This window comes from Chiloscyllium punctatum, chromosome 9, assembly GCF_047496795.1.
Source record: "Chiloscyllium punctatum isolate Juve2018m chromosome 9, sChiPun1.3, whole genome shotgun sequence".
NCBI lineage: Eukaryota > Metazoa > Chordata > Chondrichthyes > Orectolobiformes > Hemiscylliidae > Chiloscyllium > Chiloscyllium punctatum.
Genome location: NC_092747.1, coordinates 58,343,576 through 58,367,114, shown reverse-complemented (window position 1 = coordinate 58,367,114; position 23,539 = coordinate 58,343,576). Strand labels below are relative to the sequence as shown.

Here is a 23,539-nt window from a genome sequence, read left to right as displayed (position 1 = left end):
CCACAATCAAAGCCATCAATTTTGAATTCTCAATTTTATCATCAAATCTGTTCGTGGACACAACTCTCCATATCTTGTTATATTCCTCATGGCCTGAAGATGTCGGAGAATGCTGTTTTTACCAGCTCTGGCCATCTCTGCCTTCTCCAATACCTTTGCCGCATCATTATTTGCTGCGCCTTCAACCTCCTTAACTTCAGAATATTCTGTCTCAACTCTGCACTGTGTCCTCTATTTTGATACCACTTTTGGATACCCAGACTTTTGACTAAAATTTTAATTAATCCTCCTAATATCTTTATCTGAACTTTTGTATCATTCTGATTTTATGAAACGTGTTACAACTTTTTTGACATACGTATGAATATAAATTATTGTAAACTAAATTTCTACCTCTCAAAATAACATTTTTTATTGTTGTGTAAAGTGCTGCTGTATTCTAACAAAGCTTAAACACTTTATGAATATTTCTAGGAAATCAGATTGACAGATGTCCTCCAGATGTAACCAGAAATGTCTATGCCCTTGAAGGCGAGCATGTCCGTGTACGTTGTAGATTGCGTATCCCATCTACTCCTCATGCCATGAATAACCTTCAAACACATGGATCTGGAATTACTTGGTTTAAGGACTTACATGAAAATGGTAGTGTTGAAATAATAGGTGGAACAGGCAGGCTAACGGTTGAAGGAGTCTTGCTCAGTTTTTGGCCTGCAACTGTGAATGACAGCGGAAGATACTTCTGTTCTTTCTTGTAAGTAGCAATAGCGATAGTTATCTAAACTGATAGGGACGGGTGTGTGTGTGTGCGTGTGCGTGTGTGTGTGTAGGGGAGAGATCATTCTTTTCAATTGGATGCCATCAGACAGCATTATAATGAAAACCAGGAATATGTTGACAAATCTCCTAAATCCCCTGACATAATAAGATCTAGCCATTAATTACCTGGTACTTTAAAGTTAATCTCTTGGTGTATCTGACACTCCTTTGTGAAAAGGAGAAAAAAGTCTGAAGGATAATGACAGATGTCAAAAATGCATTGCTAGGGCATTCTGGAATATACCACAAAGTTGACTTTTGACATTTTAAGTGCTTTACTATAAGTCTTTCAATCCCAAAATTAATAAGTCCATTTATGGAATTTCAACAGGCCAATGGGACAATTAATCAATTAATTAGTTCCTTTCAGTCTCAGATTGCAAATCACCCACATGGATTTGGCACCTATCCTTTTCACAGGGAGACTCTTTTCAAACTTTCCAATTCAATAGCACTCTTGACTCTTATATGTTAGAGACAAGATTAGAATGGTGCTGGAAAAGAACAGCAGGTCAGGCAGCATCCGAGGAGCAGGAAAATCAACATTTCAGTTCTGATGAAGGGCTCCTGCCTGAAATGTCGATTTTCCCACTCCTCAGATGCTGCCTGACCTGCTGTGCTTTTCCAGTACCACTCTAAACTTGTCTCTGATCGCCAGCATCTACAGTCCTCATTTTCGCCTCTTACATGTTAGAGCTTAGAACTCCATGTCTCAACCAATATAACAAATCTAGTATTTTTCCTCCAGTCTGTCCATTCAAAGTACAACGGTCTTTGAAGACCAGGAGACTATGGTCATGCTTTGCCTTCCCCCATTTCATGTTGACATGCTCCTTCCCCAGTCTCCTGCAGCTGATTTGCTTTTCTCTCCTGCTCAAAACACAACACATAGCTTTTCCAGTTTTCTTTCAAAAGCATCAGCCCCATAGTTTGCCTCCTTCCCCCTTCTGTTACAGTTCAGGATCTTTTTGTAAGACACTATTTTGCGTGCTCTTTCCAGGCATTTGTTTCCGCTTACTCTGTGAACTACTCTCCCTTGCAATGTCTTCATTCCCCACTATCACTATTCACCACCTTCTTTTCGACTGTTCATCCATTTCCCCTCACTTACATCCATCCCACTTGAAGACAGGCTGCTCATAGCAGCCTGTGGTTTTTGATCTTTTGAAAATTATGAGAGAGGTCCACAGGCTGAGAATGCTCAATGTCCTGGTGTTTCATTCTCGGCTTTACCAGCAAGTACAAAACTTCTCCTTAAAACTTGCAGCTTTTGTTCTGGTTGGCAATTTTTAAAATCAATGATCTTGTACTTTGCCAACCAGAAGTACTCCAATCTTTCTCCAGTCATGTTTCTTTGGATCTAACACTCTCTGGCTATTGCTGCTTCTCTACATTAACATACATAACATTAGACCACATTCATTGCATTTGTTATGAAGCTTGAATGATATAGTTGTTATGGTGTTTGAAATTGAACATTAATTAGTTCACCTTAATCAGTTTGGCCCAGATCTTCCCATAAGAAATTAATTGTTGGAACAGTGTAGACAGACATAGACAGTTGAGAGTTGGGATCTTGCAGAAGTTCTGACATAGCTGAATCCATGAAAATTACTTGCAAAGTTGAAAAGTTTGATGGGCAATTATCTCGTACCCGAAACACTCTGAAAATCTCCTCAAATTTGAGTTAGTGTTTGAAACTTTGAGAGGTTACAACTGTTTTGCCTGAATAGTTAGTCAGAAACAGTTAGAGGAGGTGAAACTGACATAGCTACCATCACAGCCACCCCTCCACCCCAAACACACACATGCTCACACACCCATTCACCGCCATCCCCAACTCCACATCTGCCTGCAGGTACCTGAACCCCACTCCAGATCTGGTTCCCATGACACCTGATGCCCCTCCTCCTGGTGTACTAACCACATTATGCCCCCCACCCCTTGGTATCCTGAACCCGACACCACCATTCTACCTCACATTGACCTAGATCCAACTCTACTTTTCCCCCAAACTCAGGAAGGCCACGGCCTCCTTAATTAATACTTATTTCCCCTGCAGTCTTTGTTGAGTTATGTTTATTCATAGTTCTTACTCGCTGACATTAAAGGAACGTAAGTATGTCTTCAAGTTAGGCTGATCCAATTTGAAAGTAAGGAGGGTTCTTATGTTTCTGATCACCTGATTGGTAAGGACGATCCAGTTAGGACAGGCTTTTAACGCAAAGTTCATGTATTGCTACTGATGGAATATACTGCCAGAGCAGTGTATTTGTGGTGGAGGGCATGGATAATGAGTCTATTGCTGTGGGTACCAAAGAAATGTATTGCTTTGTCCTGGACCATGTCATGCATTTGTGGTGTTATGTGACTGGAGGTGGTGAGTATTCCATTGTAGCTCTGATTTAACCCTTGTAGATGATGGTTGTATTGTGACAGTGCTGCAGAAAACAGCTTTACATTGACTTATGAGTCAGATTAAGCATCTAATTAAATGTATTTTGAATTAATGATATCATTGGATTGTAAGTCCTTTTGCTTAATTACTATGAATGATCTTGAATCTTGCACAAGACATGAGAGTGAATAAAGCAGTCTAATTTGGAACTGACTGCCTAATCTGTTCCTGTTATTTATTATCCCAAATTTGTGTTCAGCACCATTTGTTCTAACCTGCTTTGTGCTTAATAGCAATGGAACGCATAATATCACGGGTGAAAATATGAGTTTGAATGTTGCATCAATTATTGAAGGTTGTTACACTGAAGAGCTAACATATGAACGAGATGCAGATATTGGAACATCGATTGAACTGCTTTGTCCAAAAATGGAAGATTATGAGAATAATAAAGAAGATTTGAAGTGGTACAAGGTAATTATGTTTAATCAAATCAATTAGATTATCAAGTCTGGAGCTCACACTTATATTTGAATTAATAAGTGGGACCTATGGGCAATGGTGGAGTCACTTGGTTAAATGTGGTGAAAATTGAAAAGGTAGTATTGATGTAGTATGCAAAAGACTTTTGATTTACCATCCAAGGTTTGAATGGTGAGGCAAGAATCTCTCAAGTAAGTGGCAAGAGGCTTATTTAAATGCATTAATATCTCATTATAACCTGATCTCATCTCATTTATCTGCAAGTATGTTTTTTATTTCCCAGTCAATGGATTAAAATCAGACATGGAAATCTGAGCAGGTACCTGGTAGATTCAACTCATAATTTGCTCGTCTGGGTTTCCATCTGGATAGCAGGGCTCAGCATCACAGGGCACACTCCATGGGCACCACCACCTACATCCTTCATCCAAAGAGGTTGGCATCAGACTTGCATTGCCATGCTGCTACCAGTGTCTTTGTGCACAGAGGCACGTATCATCTCATACATCACAACTGGATGCACCTCATGGCTTTTAAATATTTAAATCAACCTGTTCAGAGATGCCATCGCACACCTCTGGAGCAGGTGGCAGACCTGGCAAAGACACTGGATCTGTCAGGTACCTGCTCACATACAGTCATAGAGACGTACAGCACAGAAATAGACCCTTTGGTCATCAATGCAAACCAGATATCCCACCCTAAACTAGTCCCACCTGCCAGCACCCGGCCCATATCCCTCCAAACCCTTCCTATTCAGATACCCATCCAGGTGCCTTTTAAATGTTGCAATTGTACCAGCGTCCACCAGTTCTTCTGGCAGCCCATTCCACACACACACCATCCTTTGTGTGAAAAAGTTGCCCCTTAGGTTTCTTTTATATCTTTCCCCTCTCACCCTAAACCTCTGACCTCTAGTTCTGGACTCCCCGATCCCAGGGAAAAAACATTGTCTATTTACCCTATCCATGCCCCTCATGATCTTATAAACCTCAATAAGGTCACCCCTCAGCCTCCGATGCTCCAGGGAAAGCAACCCTAGCCTATTCAACTCTCCCTATAGCTCAAATCCTCCAACCCTGGCAACATCATTGTAAATCTTTTCTGAACCCTTTCAAGTTTCACAACATCCTTCCGATAGGAAGGAAACCAGAATTGCACACAATATTCCAAAAGTGGCCTAACCAATGTTCTGTACAGCCTCAAAATGACCTCCCAACTCCTGTACTCAATACTCTGACCAATAACGGAAAGCATACCAAACACCTTATTCACTATCATATCCACCTGCAACTCTACTTTCAAGGAGCTATGAACCTGCACTCCAACGACTCTTTGTTCAGCAATTCTCCCTAGGACCTCTACCATTCAATGTATAAGTCCTGTCCTGATTTGTCTTTCCAAAATGCAGCACCTCGCATTTATCTAAATTAAACTCCATCTGTCACTTCTCAGCCCATTGGCCCATCTGATCAAGATCCCGTTGTAATCTGAAGTAACCTTCTTCGCTGTCCACTACACCTCCAAGTTTGGTGTCATCTGCAAACTTACTAACTATACCTCTTATGCTCACATCCAAATCATTTATATAAAGGATGAAAAGTAGTGGACCCAGCATCGATCCCTGTGGCCCTCTCGCACTTTCATGTCAAGAACTGTTGCTGTCTGGTTTTTCTCCACTGACTGGGAAAATAGCACTCTGAATAGATGAGGTGAGATTAGGTAATAATGAGATGTGAGTGCATACCACTGGAGCAGGTGGGACTTAAACCCAGGTCTCCTGGCTCTGAGGTAAGGGCACTACCAATGCACCACAGGAAAACTTGCTTTCTCTGTGTTCGTTCGCTTGGCATTCCTTGGGTGCTCACAACATCTCTTTGCACGTGCCTTGCCTTTTTGTGTATTGTCCCTCATTCAGAAATTAAAGGCTGTCAGTAATTTTGTCTCACCTTGTCTTTTAATGCCAGACAGTTTATCATTGTTGTTGTAGTGATCAGTCAAGAGGTAGACATTTAACTGTTCAACACCACGCTACATGAGTGTCACATCTGCAGCATGTGCCAGCAGCATACACAGCAAGCACACTGAATGTGCTTCAACCTCATGTCACCACATCTAAAGGAAGTAGTTCTCAGTCAATTCAAGGGTGACTGCTGTCAGTCAAGGGGTTCCACCATCATCAGTCAAGGACATTGTGTTATCTTAGTCCAGCGGCTTGGGCATAGGTATTTGACCACATCAGACATTCAGATGTTCTGTATCATTAAAGACTAGAGAGTGGGCTGTGGTCACTCCTGCAGATTGAGGATTAGCAGTATATTTGCTGGGGAGCTGGACAGAGATCAGTCAGGACTCTGTTCCATCATTAGACAAGCCTGTCATTCCAAATTAGTCAGGGGTTGGTCCATGATCTCCAAGATGCCTGTTCACTGAAAGACAGATGGGCTTATCAGGGGCCACTGCTGTAGTGGGCAATTTGGGAAGTCAATTGTGGGGATTGAAGTCTGCATGCCAGGATGCTGAGGGGACTATAATTATTACAGGATGGGGAGGGGGGCAACCCAAAATGAAAAGTTGGGAGACAATAGTGCCCTGGAAGACATGGGTTATTGTAGGAAGGTGGTCACTGATAGTATGCATCACCTTGGATTTGATGGGGGATTGGTGCAGAGCAATAGGTGGCTTGACTATCTGTAGGCCTGGGGCTCAGAAATAATGCAGGAAGATGGAGACTTCAATGACAGGTGGGTGGGGAAGTTCAGAATTGATGAGATAGATGGTGCAAAGAAGACAGGAACGTGAGGGGTTGGGCAGTCACCTAGATGTAACAGGCTGAGCCTGTGACTCACGCTGTGAAGCTTGGCAAGTGCTGCCTTCCACCCTCACCAGAATTGCAAATGCAAAACAGAAACAGAAAATGGCTGCCAGCACGCTGTAGTAGGTAAAGTGTTTTTTTCCTTTCCGTGTGAGAAAGTGAGTTGCACTTGTGAACAATGAGAGGACCATCTTTGGGTAGCTAACTTAATCAGACACTGACACAATACAGATTGAGGATATCTGTAGTCATAAAATCCTGTCTGTGAAACACTTACAGCGATTAACTGAATGGGAATCAAAACCTGGCCACTCGCAATTGTGATCAAATTATTGGTCAATACAGATTGATTATGGTCATCTCCGTAAATCACAAGTACAGGGCAGCTCCCATATCCGTGGTTTACCGTGGCCCGAACCTATTATAGGCAACCTCCCAGAACCAGGGGCCGAGGGCTGCCGGGTAGGTAATGTCGTGGAAATTAAACCGACTTGACTCAATAATTAGCAAGAGCAAGGTCTTTATTAAAAATCTTGCAAGATTGACTCATTACACTAAGTCAGATGTCTCAATGCAATGAGTACCGAAAAATTACACAGACGCCTGCCTTATAGCAGTCCTTATCACACTCTCAAGGGCAGAGACTGGGGAAACTCAAGTTGTTATCCTCTCATCCCCTGGTCCTAGACATAACAGTTATTCAGCTTTCGCTGAGTTCGACTATTGCAAGGTCGAGTTGAATGTTTACAGAATTCAAACAGAGATAAGCTAACTGCAAACCTTCATCAAAGCATCATTTACAAAGCTCAGCACAGCATTGATTTAAATAAGCATTGTCTTTAAATTTCACAGTAAATGGATAATTAATTTCACAGTAAATGGATAATTAATTTCACAGTTAATGCATAATTTTCCATTACATTTTCCCCCTTTTTGTCATTTTATGACAACAAGGACAACTACAGCAACAATAAAAAAATACAGAGCCAGAATAGCTATATATCCTAAAATGTTGGGGAAACACCAGGCCTTTTTCTCAAACACCACTTACCCGAAACACAGCTTTGTGGTGGTATCGTCACTTGCTCTGGTGTGCTCTGTACACAGCCCATGTTCACACGCCACACTTGTCAACGCCATGGTAGGGTGGGGTCCACGCAATGCCCCTGCCCTTACGAATAGTCCTACCAGGGCACTTGCTAAAGGTGTGAGCTGGGGCAGCCCCATATTCATATGAGGCTTCTAATCACTACTTGCACTTAATTGGTTCCGGAGCTGTCCGATGTCTCCTCAGGCCCAGCTACACGCTTGCAATGGCTCTTTCTGCGATCTTAACTGCTAACTGCTGTCTGTGTTGTAAGGAGCACTTGAAAGGCTCTAGCCACCTCTTCGCCTTCCAGTTTTCCCTCCTGAAGTCTTTCACCACCATCCAGTCTCCAGGTTCTAGATCGTGCAGCTTCCCTTCTGCTGGTTGGGGTAGTGCTGCTTTCACTTGATTCTGTATTTGAGATAAAAGTGTAGAGAGTTTTATACAGTAACACAACATCTCATCCTCACAGTGGCCTGTTATCTGTCTTACCTTAGGTCTTGGGCTAATTCCTGTGTTGGGCGGTCTACTAAACAAAATTTCAAATGGGCTAAGATTAGCTCTTCCTCTCCTCCTAGATCTCATATATATTAGAACAATTGGAAGTGCCTTTGTCCATGTCACCCCTCGTTCCTCACAACATTCTGTCAATTTATTTTTGAGTGGAGCATTTTCTCTCTCTACTGCCCCACCGCTGGCTGGGTGGTAGGCACAGTGTTGTCTCATGTATATTCCCAAATAATCACTGATCTGCTGGAAGGCATTATTAATAAATGGTGTCCCATTATCACTACTGAGCCTTTCAGGGATACCCCATCTCGGAATTATCTCAGTTAGCAAAGCCTTGGCTACTGCACTGGCATCCTGTTCAGATGCGTGGAATGCTTCCACCCATTTGGAAAACATCAGCTATTACCAGACAGTACCTTTTCCCTTCGCTGGGCGTTAATTCAATGAAATCCATCTGCAAATGTTCAAAAGGTTTTTGGGGTTGGGGGTGTGCTGCCTGACTCTCTGTATTCCCCTCCCCACATTATTTGTGGCACAGATAAAACAACGTTCACAATATTTCTGGGATTAATGAGTAAATCCCTTAGTATACCAGTGTGCTGAAATACTGTTGTACATCCCCCTTTTGACACATGGTCCTTACCGTATGTCAGTTTGGCATAGAATGGAAATAATGATGGTGGTAGACAGGGTTTACCATTAGGTAAAAACAATGACTGCAGATGCTGGAAACCAGATTCTGGCTTAGTGGTGCTGGAAGAGCACAGCAGTTCAGGCAGCATCCAAGGAGCAGCGAAATCGACGTTTCGGGCAAAAGCCCTTCATCAGGAATAAAGGCAGCGAGCCTGAAGCGTGGAGAGATAGGCTAGAGGAGGGTGGGGGTGGGGAGGAAGTAGCATAGAGTACAATAGGTGAGTGGGGGAGGGGATGAAGGTGATAGGTCAGGGAGGAGAGGGTGGAGTGGATAGGTGGAAAAGAAGATAGGCAGGTAGGACAAGTCCGGACAAGTCATGGGGACAGTGCTGAGCTGGAAGTTTGGAACTAGGGTGAGGTGGGGGAAGGGGAAATGAGGAAACTGTTGAAGTCCACATTGATGCCCTGGGGTTGAAGTGTTCCGAGGCGGAAGATGAGGCGTTCTTCCTCCAGGCGTCTGGTGGTGAGGGAGCGGCGATGAAGGAGGCCCAGGACCTCCATGTCCTCGGCAGAGTGGGAGGGGGAGTTGAAATGTTGGGCCACGGGGCGGTGTGGTTGATTGGTGCGGGTGTCCTGGAGGTGTTCCCTAAAGCACTCTGCTAGGAGGCGCCCAGTCTCCCCAATGTAGAGGAGACCGCATCGGGAGCAACGGATACAATAAATGATATTAGTGGATGTGCAGGAAAGCCTTTGATGGATGTGGAAGGCTCCTTTAGGGTCTTGGATGGAGGTGAGGGAGGAGGTGTGGGCGCAGGTTTTGCAGTTCCTGCGGTGGCAGGGGAAGGTGCCAGGATGGGAGGGTGGTTTGTAGGGGGGGGGCATGGACCTGACCAGGTAGTCACGGAGGGAACGGTCTTTGCAGAAGGTGGAAAGGGGTGGGGTGGGAAATATATCCCTGGTGGTGGGGTCTTTTTGGAGGTAGCGGAAATTTCAGCGGATGATTTGGTTTATGCGAAGGTTGGTAGGGTGGAAGGTGAGCACCAGGGGTGTTCTGTCCTTGTTACGGTTGGAGGGGTGGGGTCTGAGGGCGGAGGTGTGGGATGTGGACGAGATGCGTTGGAGAGCATCTTTAACCATGTGGGAAGATGCTGCCTGAACTGCTGTGCTCTTCCAGCACCACTAATCCAGAGGGTTTACCATTGGGGCCACACCATACTCCTTCCCTCACACTGCATCCTGCTTTCATCCACTCACGCTTTTCTTCTGGTGTGGCCTGTGACTGTAACTCCCGTATATCTGCTGTGGGAGTACAAATTTTTGTCTTATACATGTCAAACTGATCACTTATCGGCTGCTGGGCTGCTGTTTTCGCTGCCGAGTCTGCCCTTGCATTGCCTTGAGAAATAAAATCATTATTTCTTGTGTGGACTTCACACTTACACACAGCGATTGATTTAGGCGATAGGGCCACTTCCAGGAGGTCAGAAATCAGGCCACGGTGTGTGATGGGCTTTCCGGTGGAGGTCAAGAAGCCCCTGTGTTTCCACAGGGTTCCAAAATCATGTACAACCCCGAATGCATATCTGCTATTGGTGTAAATATTCACTGTCTTTCCCTCAGCCAATTTACAGGCCTCAGTCAAGGCAATCAGCTCCGCTGCTTGTGCTGACAGATGAGAAGGGAGTGATCCCACTTTGACTATCTCGTAGGTAGCCACTACAGCATACCCAACACAATTCTGGCCTGTCTCCTTGCTCCTGAATGCAACCCATCCACAAAAAACTCCATATCTGGATTGCTGAAGTGGTGAATCCTGCAAATCTGGTCTAGGGCTGCAAATTTCATTAGCTACAGCGACACAGTCATGTGGGTCTCCATCTCCTTCTGTGGGGAGAAAGCTAGCAGGGTTAAGGACGTTACATCGCTTTATTGTAATGTTAGGCATCTCTAAGAGCACAGTATTATATCTGAGCCAACACGCTGCTGACATGTGTGTGGTCCTTTGCTTGCTCAGTAGTAAGGATTCTGCATGTGGGACCAGAAAGGTTAATTCACCGTAGCCAACTATATCCCTGGACGCTACGTCAACTTTTTCAGCTGCAGCCACGGCTCGCAGACATTTAGGCAATCCTTCCACTACGGGGTCTAGTTTAGCTGAAAAATAAGCTACAAGCAGGCAGTCTTCCCCCATGATCATGTAACAGCACAGATGTCATGCAGCCAAACTTCTCATCCACCGTTTGTACAAAAGGCTTGTTTGGATTCAGAATCCACAGTGTAGGTGTAGTTTGGAGCACCTTTTTCAATTTAACAAAGGCACTGTCGGCCTCTGGGGTCTAATGCAATGGACTCTGGTTCTGCAACCCTTTGCTATGGGCTGTGTCACTTAGGGGCGCCTCAAGGGTTGCATAATGTGGGATAAATATTCTACAGTAAGAGCACATGCCAAAAAAGGATAGCGTTTGTTTCTTCGTGTGAGTCTTTGGAATTTGCTGGATTGCTTGAACTCTTTCTTGGCCAATAGCGTTCCCTTGTTCAGATATAGTATAGGAGTTAGGAACATTTGGGGCGCGCGGGACAACAGCGCTATTGACTGCCTGCAGGTTTTGGACAAACCTCCATTCCTCCGGTTCACCGGGAACGTTTGCCTTTTTGACCGGAAAGATTGAGTTCTCACCGATGAGTTTTCACAGGGGATTATCACTCTAGCCTTTAGGAGGGATTCAAAGACTGGAGTAATTCCTTCTATTTTTCGGGTTTTAATGGGTATTTGGGACTTCGGGGTTATCCTTATGGGCTCACAGCCTCATATGAGCCCCACATCATGTTTGCCCTTTGCCCACAACTCAGTAGGGACCATTTTTAATCTTGGGTCTGAGACTTCTATCTTAGGGAAACACCAGGCTATCCCCCTAGGGCTTCTCAGGGCTAGTGGGGGTTACCTGGACTGTCCTATCTGCCTGAGTTAGCCAATTTAGTTTCTTCTTATATGTTTGAATATCTGCATTGAACCAGATACCCACATCATCCCTGAAGACCCAACCTTTCATTCTTTGTGCCTTTAGCACCCATGGTCCCAAATCCTGCCACCTGTCACTAGACGCCTTTGCCAGTGACACGTGAGGAGTGGACCCTTCCACGTCAAAAATATAGGGTCTGTTTGCTGTTACAGGTACCTTAGATAAGTTCTCACTTAGATTTGTGCTCACTTCAATAAAATTCACACAATAACAACTGATCTGGTTTAACCAATCTCCTGAACCAATCCTTCTCATATGGTTTGTCAGGGCTGTCCCGGTGTATGTGTGCTGTGCAGTGCAACCTAATCTCCAGCAAGAAAATCGGTGTTAATAGGATTAACAGGGTTGCTTGCTTCCAGGGTGAGTGAATCGCTCACTGAACGTATCACTCTCTGGCCTAATCGCCACTCATAGACATACATCAAGGGTTGTGGGTCATCTTATACAGCCTGCACTGGTAAATCTTCCCTTTGAATTACCTGCAAGCCTATCGGAGTACTGAGCAAGTCCAAACCCAGTCTCACTATGAGATCCCGAGCCATCAGATTTAAAGGACAAAATTCCAATAACAAGAAGGAGAATTGGAAAGTTTCCCCGTTTCGCACAATAGGGGCGCGGAAAATCTCTCCCGCACTATGACTCCTGATGCACCCATTGTGTTCAGGAACCTTTCACTCATCTTTATTTGTGTCGATTGTCTAAACTGGCTTAATGTAAGGACTGAATATGTTGCCCCTATATCTACCAAAAAGGTAACTGATGTACCTTCCACAGATAACATAGAGGTGGGCATTGACTTATATGCATCATTGTGATATTGGACATACTGTCCACGCTTCGCAATCTCAGTGCTCAACGTAGAGGTGTGACATGTTTCAGTGCCCAGAAGGTTAGTAGAAGAGATTAGCATAAGCGAGTCTTCATTGCCAAGCATAAAGGAAAGAGGCTTACCTGTACCTTGTGGGCTGCCCACCTCCACCTCAGCCTTCCCCTGTCAGTCACCCTGTCACTCAACCTCCAGGGCCGATTGGGACTGTCTGTGCGGGCACTGCCTCGCCCAGTGGTCCATTGCTCTGCAAACAAAGCACCTGCCAGATCTACCTCTGGCACCGCCTCTTCCGCAACCTGTTTTTCTGCAGCACCTTCCTCCAATGGTTGGGTGACCATCCTTTTCGCTATTTCATCCTTCATTCCATTGATGAAGCTGTTCCTCAGGTGTGCTTCATACGGCGTGATTTCTGCTGCCGTTATTTCTTCAGGTGATCTCAGTCCACTATGGACATTATGGACTTCAGTGAGGCGCGTAAGGTACTGGGACACTGTCTCATCTTCTTGTTGTTTACACATTGCTATTTTGGTCATGTCTGTTCACACTGGGAATGCTGCCCCATAGGCAGTTGTCAGCACTGCAACAAAAGTCTTAACGTCTCCGTTCTCTTCTGCTAGTGGGTTGGCTACTCTGGCATGGACATTTACGGCTGGCCAGTTATACTTCTCTTGGTCTTCTTGCTTCGATCTGTTGCAGGTACAAAGTGCTATTGGTGATCCAGCAGGCCCCGAGGCGGTGGCCGCTGACGTGGAACTTTCGCCAGGCAGATCGCGTAGGGGGGCTGCAGGTCTCGGAGGGCAGTCATCAAACTCAGGATCTGAAACAGACTTAAGACACTGTACAGCTTCGTTAGGTTGTTTGCTGCACGCGTCTGCATGTGCGCTGGTGTTTGCACGTGTATTTGATCTATCTTTTACTTGAGATTTCCTTTCTCTGATATCAGCCTCAGCCTTCCACATGTTATAAGCACTCCAATTCACAGGTTCTATTTTTTCCTTCCTTTTCTCCTTCTCTCTCTCCTCCAACCTCAGCCTCAATATTTCCAGCTGCTTTTTACTAAAACTTCCTCCCTCCGGAAAACCACATTCCTTGATCCTCAATTCTAACTGCTGTACAGACTCTGGGCCGTAATTATTTAACATGTATTGTATTTTTGGTTGGCCATTCCAAGTCCTGTGTGGACTCTCCCTTTGTTTGCTCTTGCTGGAGCCCATTTTTAGTGTAACTGGAAAAGTGTTCACCTCTCTCTCTCTCTCTCGCGGTACCATTACCTTTTCCCTTTTGATTTGCTTTTTACCTCCGGAGGTCCCCTCTCACATTGGGCGCATCCGCTTCAATGCCTTGGTTTTCGTAAACCAAGAAACCATGTACCCAGTACGTCTTAGGCGAGTCCAACTCAGCCAGTGGTGGTTCCAAGTCTAAAACCACCCTTAACCTTGCTGTCTCCTAAACACTCTAGAGATGGCAAGCCCCTTCCCTTGGGATTTTACTCTAATACCACGCGCGAGTTCACTGAACCCTTTTCCTGCTGTATTTATTCTCTCACAATGAGTCTCTATGCAGGATTACTTAACCCATGACTCTTACCCCAACCTATTTGATTCGAAACCCCGGCGCTAGGGTGATCCACAAATTCCCAGTCCTCTCACGCAAAGGGGCCAATTCAGTGCTCGAGATGAAATGAAAGACCATCAAGGCACTGGCGCCTGCGCCTCCTGGGAATCTTCAGAATATCACCCAGTCGCGGGGTCCCGGACTGAGCCCCCACGTTTACTGTCGTGGAAATTAAATCGACGTGTATCAATAATTAGCAAGAGCAATGCAAGGGTCTTTATTAAAAATCTTGCAAGATTGACTCATTACACTAAGTCAGATGCCTCAATGCAATGAGTACTAAAAAATTACACAGACGCCTGCCTTATAGCAGTCCTTATCACACTCTCAAGGGTAGAGACTGGGGAAACTCAAGTTGTTATCCTCTCATCCCCTGGTCCTAGACATAACAGTTATTCAGCTTTCGCTGAGTTCGACTATTGCAAGGTCGAGTTGAATGTTTCCAGAATTCAAACAGAGATAAGCTAACTGCAAACCTTCATCAAAGCATCATTTACAAAGCTCAGCACAGCATTGATTTAAACAAGCGTTGTCTTTAAATTTCACAGTAAATGGATAATTAATTTCACAGTAAATGGATAATTTTCCATTACAGTAACTTCCCCATTTGAATGAATTGTGTCAGGCTTCCACAGTAGGTCTTGGAACGTATCCCCCGTGGGTACGGGGGGACTACTGTATCTGGATGGATGCATGAATAGGAAGGGTTTAGAGGGATGTAGGCCAAATGCTGGCAAATGGGACTAAGTCAGATTGTGATGTCTGGTTGGTGTGGATGAGTTGGACCGAAGAGTCTATTTCTGTGCTGTGTGACTCTATGACTCTCTGTGAGATGGTGGCATCATACTGAAAGTGGCATAAAAGGCAGCTAATGATCCTCTGGATGTTAATGCTGGTGGGATGGTAGGGGAAAATAATGGGGACCCTATTGATTTTGTGGGAGGGAAGAGAGGGAGTGAAGCTGAAGTGCAGGAGATGGGTCAGATCCGGCTGAGGGCTCTGTTAATTACGGTGTTGGGGAATCCTCGGTTGAGGAAGAAGGTGGACATTTTGGAACGCTCCTTGTCAAAGTTCGCATCATCAAAATAGATGCAACAGAGATGGAGGATCTGGGAGAATGGAATAGAGTCTTTATAGGAAGCAGGGTGTGTGGATGTATAGTCAAGGTAACTGTGGAGTCAGTGGGTTTGTAATGGATATTGGTGGCCAGCCTGGACTAATAGATAGGCAAACACATGTATTCCATTTCTGTCACCTCCACGGGATGCCCATTTATATCCTCCCTCCTCATTATCCAAAGACACAAACACACCTTCCAGGTGAAGCTGCGGTTTAGCTGCACTTCACTCAATCTGTATTCACTGTTCACAACGTGGTCTCCACTACAGTGGGGAAACGAAGCATAGATTGGGTGACCGCTTTGCAGGACACCCATATTCTGTCCACAAAAAAGACCCTGAGCTTCCAATTGGTGTGTGCCCAGGCCAAAATCTCTTTCTTAGGCTTGCTGCAGTGGTCCAGCGAAGATTAGCGCAGGCTGGAAGAACAGGGCTTCTTTTTCCACTTGGGGACTCTGCAGCTTTCAGGGACTTTTAGGGCTTGAGTAGCTTTTCCCATTCTTCATTATCCCAGACTGACCTTTACCTTTTCCTTTATGCAACTGTTTTTTTTCTCTCTTTGGGTTCTAGCTCCACCTATCATTTCCTCCTCCCCCTTCCCTATCTTCTGATAAAAAGCTACCCTTTTCCTAGCTGCCATCTATTCTGAAGAAAAGTCACTGGACCCGAAACGTTAACTCTGATGTCTCTCCACTGACCTGCTGAGCTTTTCCAGCAATTTCGATTTTTGTTTCTGACTTCCTGCATTGGCAGTTCTTTCAGTTTCTTTGTTCTGTTTTCAATGACATTGTTACAAGCTTTGTCTGTACTTGTCTGAATATTAGCAACATCTGGTTGATTCATTCAACAGGATTGTCAGGAATACATTCACACAGGATCATCACTACAGTTTAATAAACTTAAAAAAGAAAATGCGGGATATTACACTTGTAAACTTACAATTGAACATTCTGGAGTACAATACAATACTACAAGGACGTTAACACTGACGGTGAAAGGTAATGTCTTTTACTAATTTCTTAATGGCAGGACCAGAGGAATCCTTGATAAATTACATGCCTGTGGCAAAAAAGCACCAATAACCTTCTTAGGCCTATTCAAATATTTTTCTAAGTTGCTTGTGGAATATCTATCTTCTGTTAATTGCCAAGTTAACAAGCATTTAGTTAATTGATGGTCATAAGAATATCTACCACTAGAGGACACAGTTTTAAAATAAAGAGTCTCACAGATGGAGATGAAGAGAATTGTTTCTTACAGAGGGTCATGAGTCATGAATTGTCTGCTTAGAGAGTAGTGGAGGCCTGGCTCATTGTACATTCTTAAGACTGAGTTGAATAGATTTTTGAATGACAAGGGGTCAAAGTAAAGTTGAAGCCACAATCAGATGAGTGATGAACTTATGAAAGGGTGAAACAGGCACAGGGGCTGATTGAGCTGGTCCTAATTCACATCTTCGCATATTTGTATATTCTTATACCTTTTCTGGATACCTTCAAGAAGATATTCTGCAGAATAATAAATGTTGACCTAGGTCTAAAGATCATATCCAGCCTTGACATTTAAACAAAAAGTTATTTCAACACAATCCTAAAACATGCGGAGTATTAGAAAATGAAGAGGTATACCTACCTGTTTTCATATCCTACATGTGACACTCAATGATGTGGTCAAATCTTGACTGCAGTCTGAAATGACCCAGTGAGCCATTCAGTTGTATCAAACCAGGGAATCTCCAGAGAAAGTAGAAGAAGAATAAAACCCAGAACTGGATTCCTTCCCAACAGCTCTGTGAGTATCTACGCCACATGGACAATAATGGGTCACCACTACCTTCTCAAGGGCAAATATGCATGGGCAATAATGCAGAAATTCCCATGTCCCATGAAAGATTGAATTTAAAAATGTAATGGGTAACAATCAAAGTACAATTCAAAATTTCAGAGTTTACATTTCGAGTCATAGAGATGCAAGCATGGAAACAGATCATTTTGGCCAACTCGTGCATCCGACCAGATGTCCTAACCTAATTTGGTCCCATTTGCCATTTGTTCCCACTTGGTCCATATCCCTCTAAACCATTCCTATTCATGTACCCATCAAGATGCCTTTTAAATATTATAATTGTACCAACCTGCACCACTTCCTCTGGCAGCTCATTCCATACACGCACCACCCTTTGTGTCAAAAAGTTGCCCCTTAGGTCCCTTTTAAATCTTCCACCTCTCACCCTAAATCTATGCCCTCTAATTCTGCACTTCCCCAACCAGGGAAAAGGCCTTGTCTATTTACCCTATCCATACCCAGAATGATTTTATAAACCTCGAAAAGGTCACCCCTCAGCCTCCGATGCTCCAAGGAAAACAGCCTCAACCTATTCATTCTCCCCCTATAGCACAAATCCTCCAACCCTAGCAACACCTTTGAAAATCACTTCTGAACTCTTTCAAGTTTCATCCTTCCCTATTCTAGAGGGATAAATGTTACAATTGAAATACACTTACTGTAGGGCATGCAACAAATAGATTTTATACATAGAATGATGAATACAAATGGAGCTTTATGTAGAACCTTTGAAAGAAAGGGTTACATTTATGTTGCACCTTCCATGACTTCAGGACTTTCTAAAGTATTTACAGTCAATGGTTTTTTGAAGTGTAGTCACTACTGCAATGTAAGATAGACCTTAAAAATGTTTGGAAGATATATACTTAAACTAGATATTATAGAATTTGCCAAGTTGGTGGAGGATGGCTTACTCAGAGAAACTTTGAAAATCTGGGTTTCTGTTGTGGTGCTCCAGCCTAATAAGATTTCACATCATGCACAGTGCCTTACAGTATACCCCTAGTGGTCGATTCTGGAAATGATTTATATTTTGACAGACCACATTTTAACAGGTTAACTCCTCTATAAATTGACTTTTTTGCCTCCAGATATCTACCTCAGCCTTCTTTCTCAAAACCTATCAATTTGATCAGGCTTTGAATTATTATGCGTCGTCCTTGTAGCACAGGTTACTTTCACCTTTGAAAAGTGCTTGGAAACTTTACATTACACTAAAGTTCCATATAAATGAAGTTTATTGTGTAGTTACATTAGGAGTGAACTTAAGAACTTACTTTCATTTACTTATTTAAAAATTTATTTTTAAGAACCTCCTGCCAAACCAAATTTAATTTACCCAGTTGAAGAACGTATCGAAGTGGTTTTAGGTGAGTACTGTTTCTACAATTTTTTTTCTAATGTGACTTGTTACTTTTATTGATTGTCAGAATGTTTAGAATGTATGTAAACAGGTGAGATGAATTGTAATGGACAAGAGCACATTACAAGGTCATGGAGTCATAGAGTCATACAGCTTGGAACTAGAACCTTTGGTCCAATCATATACTAACCATATTCCCAAACTAAAGTAGTCCTCCCTATCTGTTGGCCCATACCTCTTCAACATTTTTTATTCATGTACTTATATAAATGTCTCTTAAATGTTGTAACTGTACCCGCATCTACCACTTTCTTTGGATGTTCATTACACGAAAAGTTGAAGTTCTAAATTGGAGAAAGGCTCATTTTGACAGTATTAGGCAAGAACTTTCAAAAGCTGATTGGGGGCAGATGTTCGCAGGTAAAGGGATGGCTGGAAAATTGGAAGCCTTCAGGAATGAGATAATGAGAATCCAGAGAAAGTATATTCCTGTTAGGGTGAAAGGGAAGGCTGGTAGGTATAGGGAATGCTGGAACACTAAAGAAATTGAGGGTTTGGTTAAGAAAAGGAAGGAAGCATTTGTAGACAGGAAAGACCGAGTGAATTCTTAGAAGAGTATAAAGGCAGTAAGAGTATACTTAAGAGGGAAATCAGGAGGGTAAAAAGGGAACATGAGCTAGCTTTGGCAAATAGAATTAAGGAGAATCCAAAGGGGTTTTACAAATACATTAAGGACAAAAGGGTAACTAGGGAGAGAATAGGGCCCCTCAAAGATCAGCAAGGCGGCTTTTGTGTGGAATCGCAGAAAATGGGGGAGATACTAAACAAGTATTTTCCATCAGTATTTATTGTGGAAAAGGATTTGGAAGATATAGAATATAGGGAAATAGATGGAGGCACCTTGCAAAATGTCCTTTTACAAATGAGGAAGTGCTGGATGTCTTGAAATGGTTAAAGATGGATAAACCCCCAAGACATGATCAGGCGTACTCTAGAACTCTGTGGGAAGCTGGAGAAGTGATTGCTGGGCCTCTTGCTGAGGTATTTGTATCATGAATAGTCACAGGTGAGGTGCCGGAAGACTGGAGGTTGGTTAACGTGGTGCCACTGTTTAAGAAGGGTGGTAAGGACAAGCCAGGGAACTATAGACCAGTGAGTCTGACCTTGGTGGTGGGCAGGTTGTTGGAGGGAATCCTGAGGGACAGGATGTACATGTATTTGGAAAGGCAAGGGCTGATTAGGGATAGTCAACATGGCTTTGTGCATGGGAAATCATGTCTCACAAATTTGATTGAGTTTTCTGAAGAAGTAACAAAGATGATTGATGAGGGCAGAGCAGTAGATGCGATCTATATGGACTTCAGTATGGCGTTTGACAAGGTTCCCCATGGGAAACTGGTTAGCAAGGTTAGATCTCATGGAATACAGGGAGAACTAGCCATTTGGATACAGAACTGGCTCAAAGGTGGAAGACAGAGGGTGGTGGTGGAGGGTTGCTTTTCAGACTGGAGGCCTGTGACCACAACGATCGGTGCTGGGTCCACTACTTTTTGTCCTGTACATAAATGATTTGGATGTGAGCATAAGAGGTACAGTTAGTAAGTTTGCAGATGACACCAACATTGGAAGTGCAGTGGACAACGAAGTGGGTTACCTCAGATTACAACAGAATCTTGACCAGATGGGCCAATGGGCTGAGAAGTGTCAGGTGGAGTTTAATTCAGATAAATGCGAGGTGCTGCATTTTGGGAAAGCAAATCTTAGCAGGACTTATACACTTAATGGTAAGGTCCTAGGGAGTGTTGCTGAACAAAGAGACCTTGGAGTGCAGGTTCATAGCACCTTGAAAGTGGAGTCTCAGCTAGATAGGATAATGAAGAAGGCGTTTGGTATGTTTTCCTTTATTGGTCAGAGTATTGAGTACAGGAGTTGGGAGGTCATGTTGCGGCTGTACAGGACATTGGTTAGGCCACTTTTGGAATATTGTGTGCATTTCTAGTCTCCTTCTTATTAGAAAGATGTTGTGAAACTTGAAAGGGTTCAGAAAAGACTTACAAAGGATGTTACCAGGGTTGGAGGACTTGAGCTATAGGGAGAAGTTAAACAGGTTGGGGTTGTTTTCCCTGGAATATCGGAGGCTGAGGGGTGACCTTATAGCGGTTTACAAAATCATGAGGAGCATGGATAGGATAAATAGACAAAGTCTTTTCCCTGGCGTTGGGGAGTTCAGAACTAGAGGGCATAGGTTTAAAGTGAGAGGAGAAATATATATAAGAGACCTAAGGGGCAACTTTTTCACACAGAGGGTGGTACGTGTATGGAATGAGCTGCCAGAGGATGTGGTGGAGGCTGGTACAATTGCAACATTTAAGAGTCATTTGGATGGAATAGGAAGGGTTTGGAGGGATATGGGTCAGGTGCTGGCAGGTGGGACTAGATTGGGTTGGGATATCTAGTCGGCATGGACTGGTTGGATCGAAGGGTCTGTTTCCATGCTGTACATCTCTATGTCTCTATGACTCTATGATACACACAAACTGAGTCTTATTTAAATCTTTCTTCTCTCACCCTAAAGATATGTCCCCTAGTCTTGACATCCCTCCCACCCCCCAGGGAAACGACACCTGCTATTCACCTTATCTATAACCATTATTATTTTATAAGGTCTAAAAAAGGTCTATAAGCTCTATAAGGTCACCTCTCAACTTCCTATGCTCTAGTGAAAGTCTCAACCTTTCTAGCCTCTCCTTATGAATCAAACATTCTGTTCCTGGCAACATCCTAGTAAATCACTTCTGAACCTTCTCTAGTTTAGTAATAAGCTTCCTATGACAGGGTGACCAGAAATGAATATAGTACTCCAGAAGAGGCCTCACCAATGTCTTGTACAACCTCCACATAATGTCCCAACTCGTATATTCAATGGTCTGAGCATTGAAGGTGACACAGGGAGAACGTGCAAACTCCACACCGACAGATGCCTTCTCATATGTGATGCAAACTTCAGAGAATTATGTACCTGAACCCCTTGGTCTCTGTCCTACAACACTACCCAGGGCCCTACTTTTAATTGTATATGTCTTGCCTTTATTTGTTTTACCAAAGTGCACTACCTCGCATTTATTCAAATTTAATCCCATTTACTCTTTCCATCCCATTGACCCAATTGATCAAGATCTGTTTGTAATCTTAGAAAACCTTCTTCACTGTCCACTATACCACCAATCTTGATGTCATCCACAAATTTATTATCTATGCTTTCTATATTCTCATCTGAATAATTTATATAAGTGACAAACAAAAGTAGACCGAAGGTCTTGATTTCATCTTCAGTGCATAAGATTCTTAACTTTAAAATGGTAAAATGGTTTCTGAGCTAGACACAGATAAATCAAACTGGGCTTGATTCAGGCATTTTTAACAAATATTTCTTGTGCACTACAGAAGAATAATAATTTTCAGGCAGGAACAAACCATTGTTTCATGTCACCTTGTAATCCAGTTTCTCAAAAATGCATTATACAAAGATATTATATCCTAAAGCTAATCACCATGATTTGCTGATGTGAATCTGTCTGATCCCTTTTTCAACATCATCATAAGTTTCTTTATCCATCAACTGATAATGTGTACCACATATTCACCCTTTTATTGGTTTTATTTTCTGTACTTTTTTTCCTTCATTTGTCTCTCTTTCTTGAGTACAAGGCACAAAAGTATCTTGTTCCACAATCTCTAAAGCAATTAATGTCCAGCACTTTAACGACCCAGCGATTAAGGGGCGGCACGGTGGCACAGTGGTTAGCACTGCTGTCTCACAGCGCCAGAGACTCGCGTTCAATTCCCGCCTCGGGTGACTGTCGGTGCGGATTTTGCACGTTCTCCCTGTGTCTGCATTGGCATGCTCCAGTTTCCTCCCACAGTCCAAAGATGTGCCAGTTAGATGAATTGGCCATGCTAAATTGCCCGTACTGTTAGGCGAAGGGGTAAATGTAGGGGAATGGGTCTGGGTGGGTTGCTCTTCAGAGGGTAGGTGTGGACTTGTTGGGCCAAAGGGCCTGTCTCCACACTGGAAGTAATCTAATCTACTGTCCATATAACAGTGAGACTAATAGCATTCAATATTATCAGTGGAGGAAGAATTCACTTTGATGCCTATGCAAGTTGTATAATCTAGCGCTTCATTCGAATCCCACTTTGCAACACCTGGTCTTTAGCTTTGTAGGTCACAGAGGCTTCAGGCACAGATCTAGGTTCTTTTTAAATAAGCTGAGGGTTTCTGGCTCAAAGAGTGAACTAAGTAGTAAATTCTAGGCACGAACCACCCTCTGGGTGAAAATTCTTTCCCTCATATCCTGTCTTATCCCCTCTATCACTCACCTTAAGTGTGTCCCCTTGCAATTGCGTTCTCTGCTGGGGGGGAGGGGGAAGGTCTTTAATGTCTACTCTATTCAAACCCCTCAAAATTTTATACATATCATTAAATCCTCAGATTCCTGTGTTCGAAGGAAAACAACTCTTGTTTCTAAAATCTTTCCTAATAGCTGCAATTTTCAATCCCTGACAATATTCCTGTAAGTCTCTGTACTCTCTCCATAGCATTACATCTTTTCTATAATGTGGTGATCAAAAGTATATACAAAACTTTAGAGTGGCCTAAATAGTGTCTGATGTCATTCCAGCATTACATTTCTGCTTTTGTAGTCACAGCCTCAATCAATAAAGGAACATCTACTATATATCAACTTTACTACCTATTTACCTATTCTGCCTTCCCAGAGGGACCTGTGGACATGCACTCTGAGATCTCACACTTGTTTACCCCTCTCATTACCTTTAGTGTTTTGATTGCCCACCCAAACGCAGAACCTCAACTTCTCTCAATTCCATCTGTCACTTTTTTGCCCATTCTGCCAGACCATTGATATAATCTTGCATTTGACAGCCATTCTCTACACTATCAGTTATCCATCCAATTTTTGTGGTGTCTGCAAATTTACCAATT

At 43.3% G+C, this 23,539-nt stretch overlaps 1 protein-coding gene across 2 annotated transcripts in view; it reads left to right on the top strand.

The window, feature by feature from the left end:
* The window catches only part of LOC140481435 (interleukin-18 receptor 1-like), a 95,093-nt gene that overhangs the window by 42,787 nt on the left and 28,767 nt on the right, over nucleotides 1-23,539 (top strand). For both annotated transcript variants that reach the window (XM_072577603.1, XM_072577604.1), the window contains 4 exons: nucleotides 475-754; nucleotides 3,511-3,691; nucleotides 16,177-16,324; nucleotides 18,482-18,541. In XM_072577603.1, coding sequence (XP_072433704.1) covers nucleotides 475-754; nucleotides 3,511-3,691; nucleotides 16,177-16,324; nucleotides 18,482-18,541 — 669 coding nt within the window. The remainder of the gene's footprint in view (nucleotides 1-474; nucleotides 755-3,510; nucleotides 3,692-16,176; nucleotides 16,325-18,481; nucleotides 18,542-23,539) is intronic.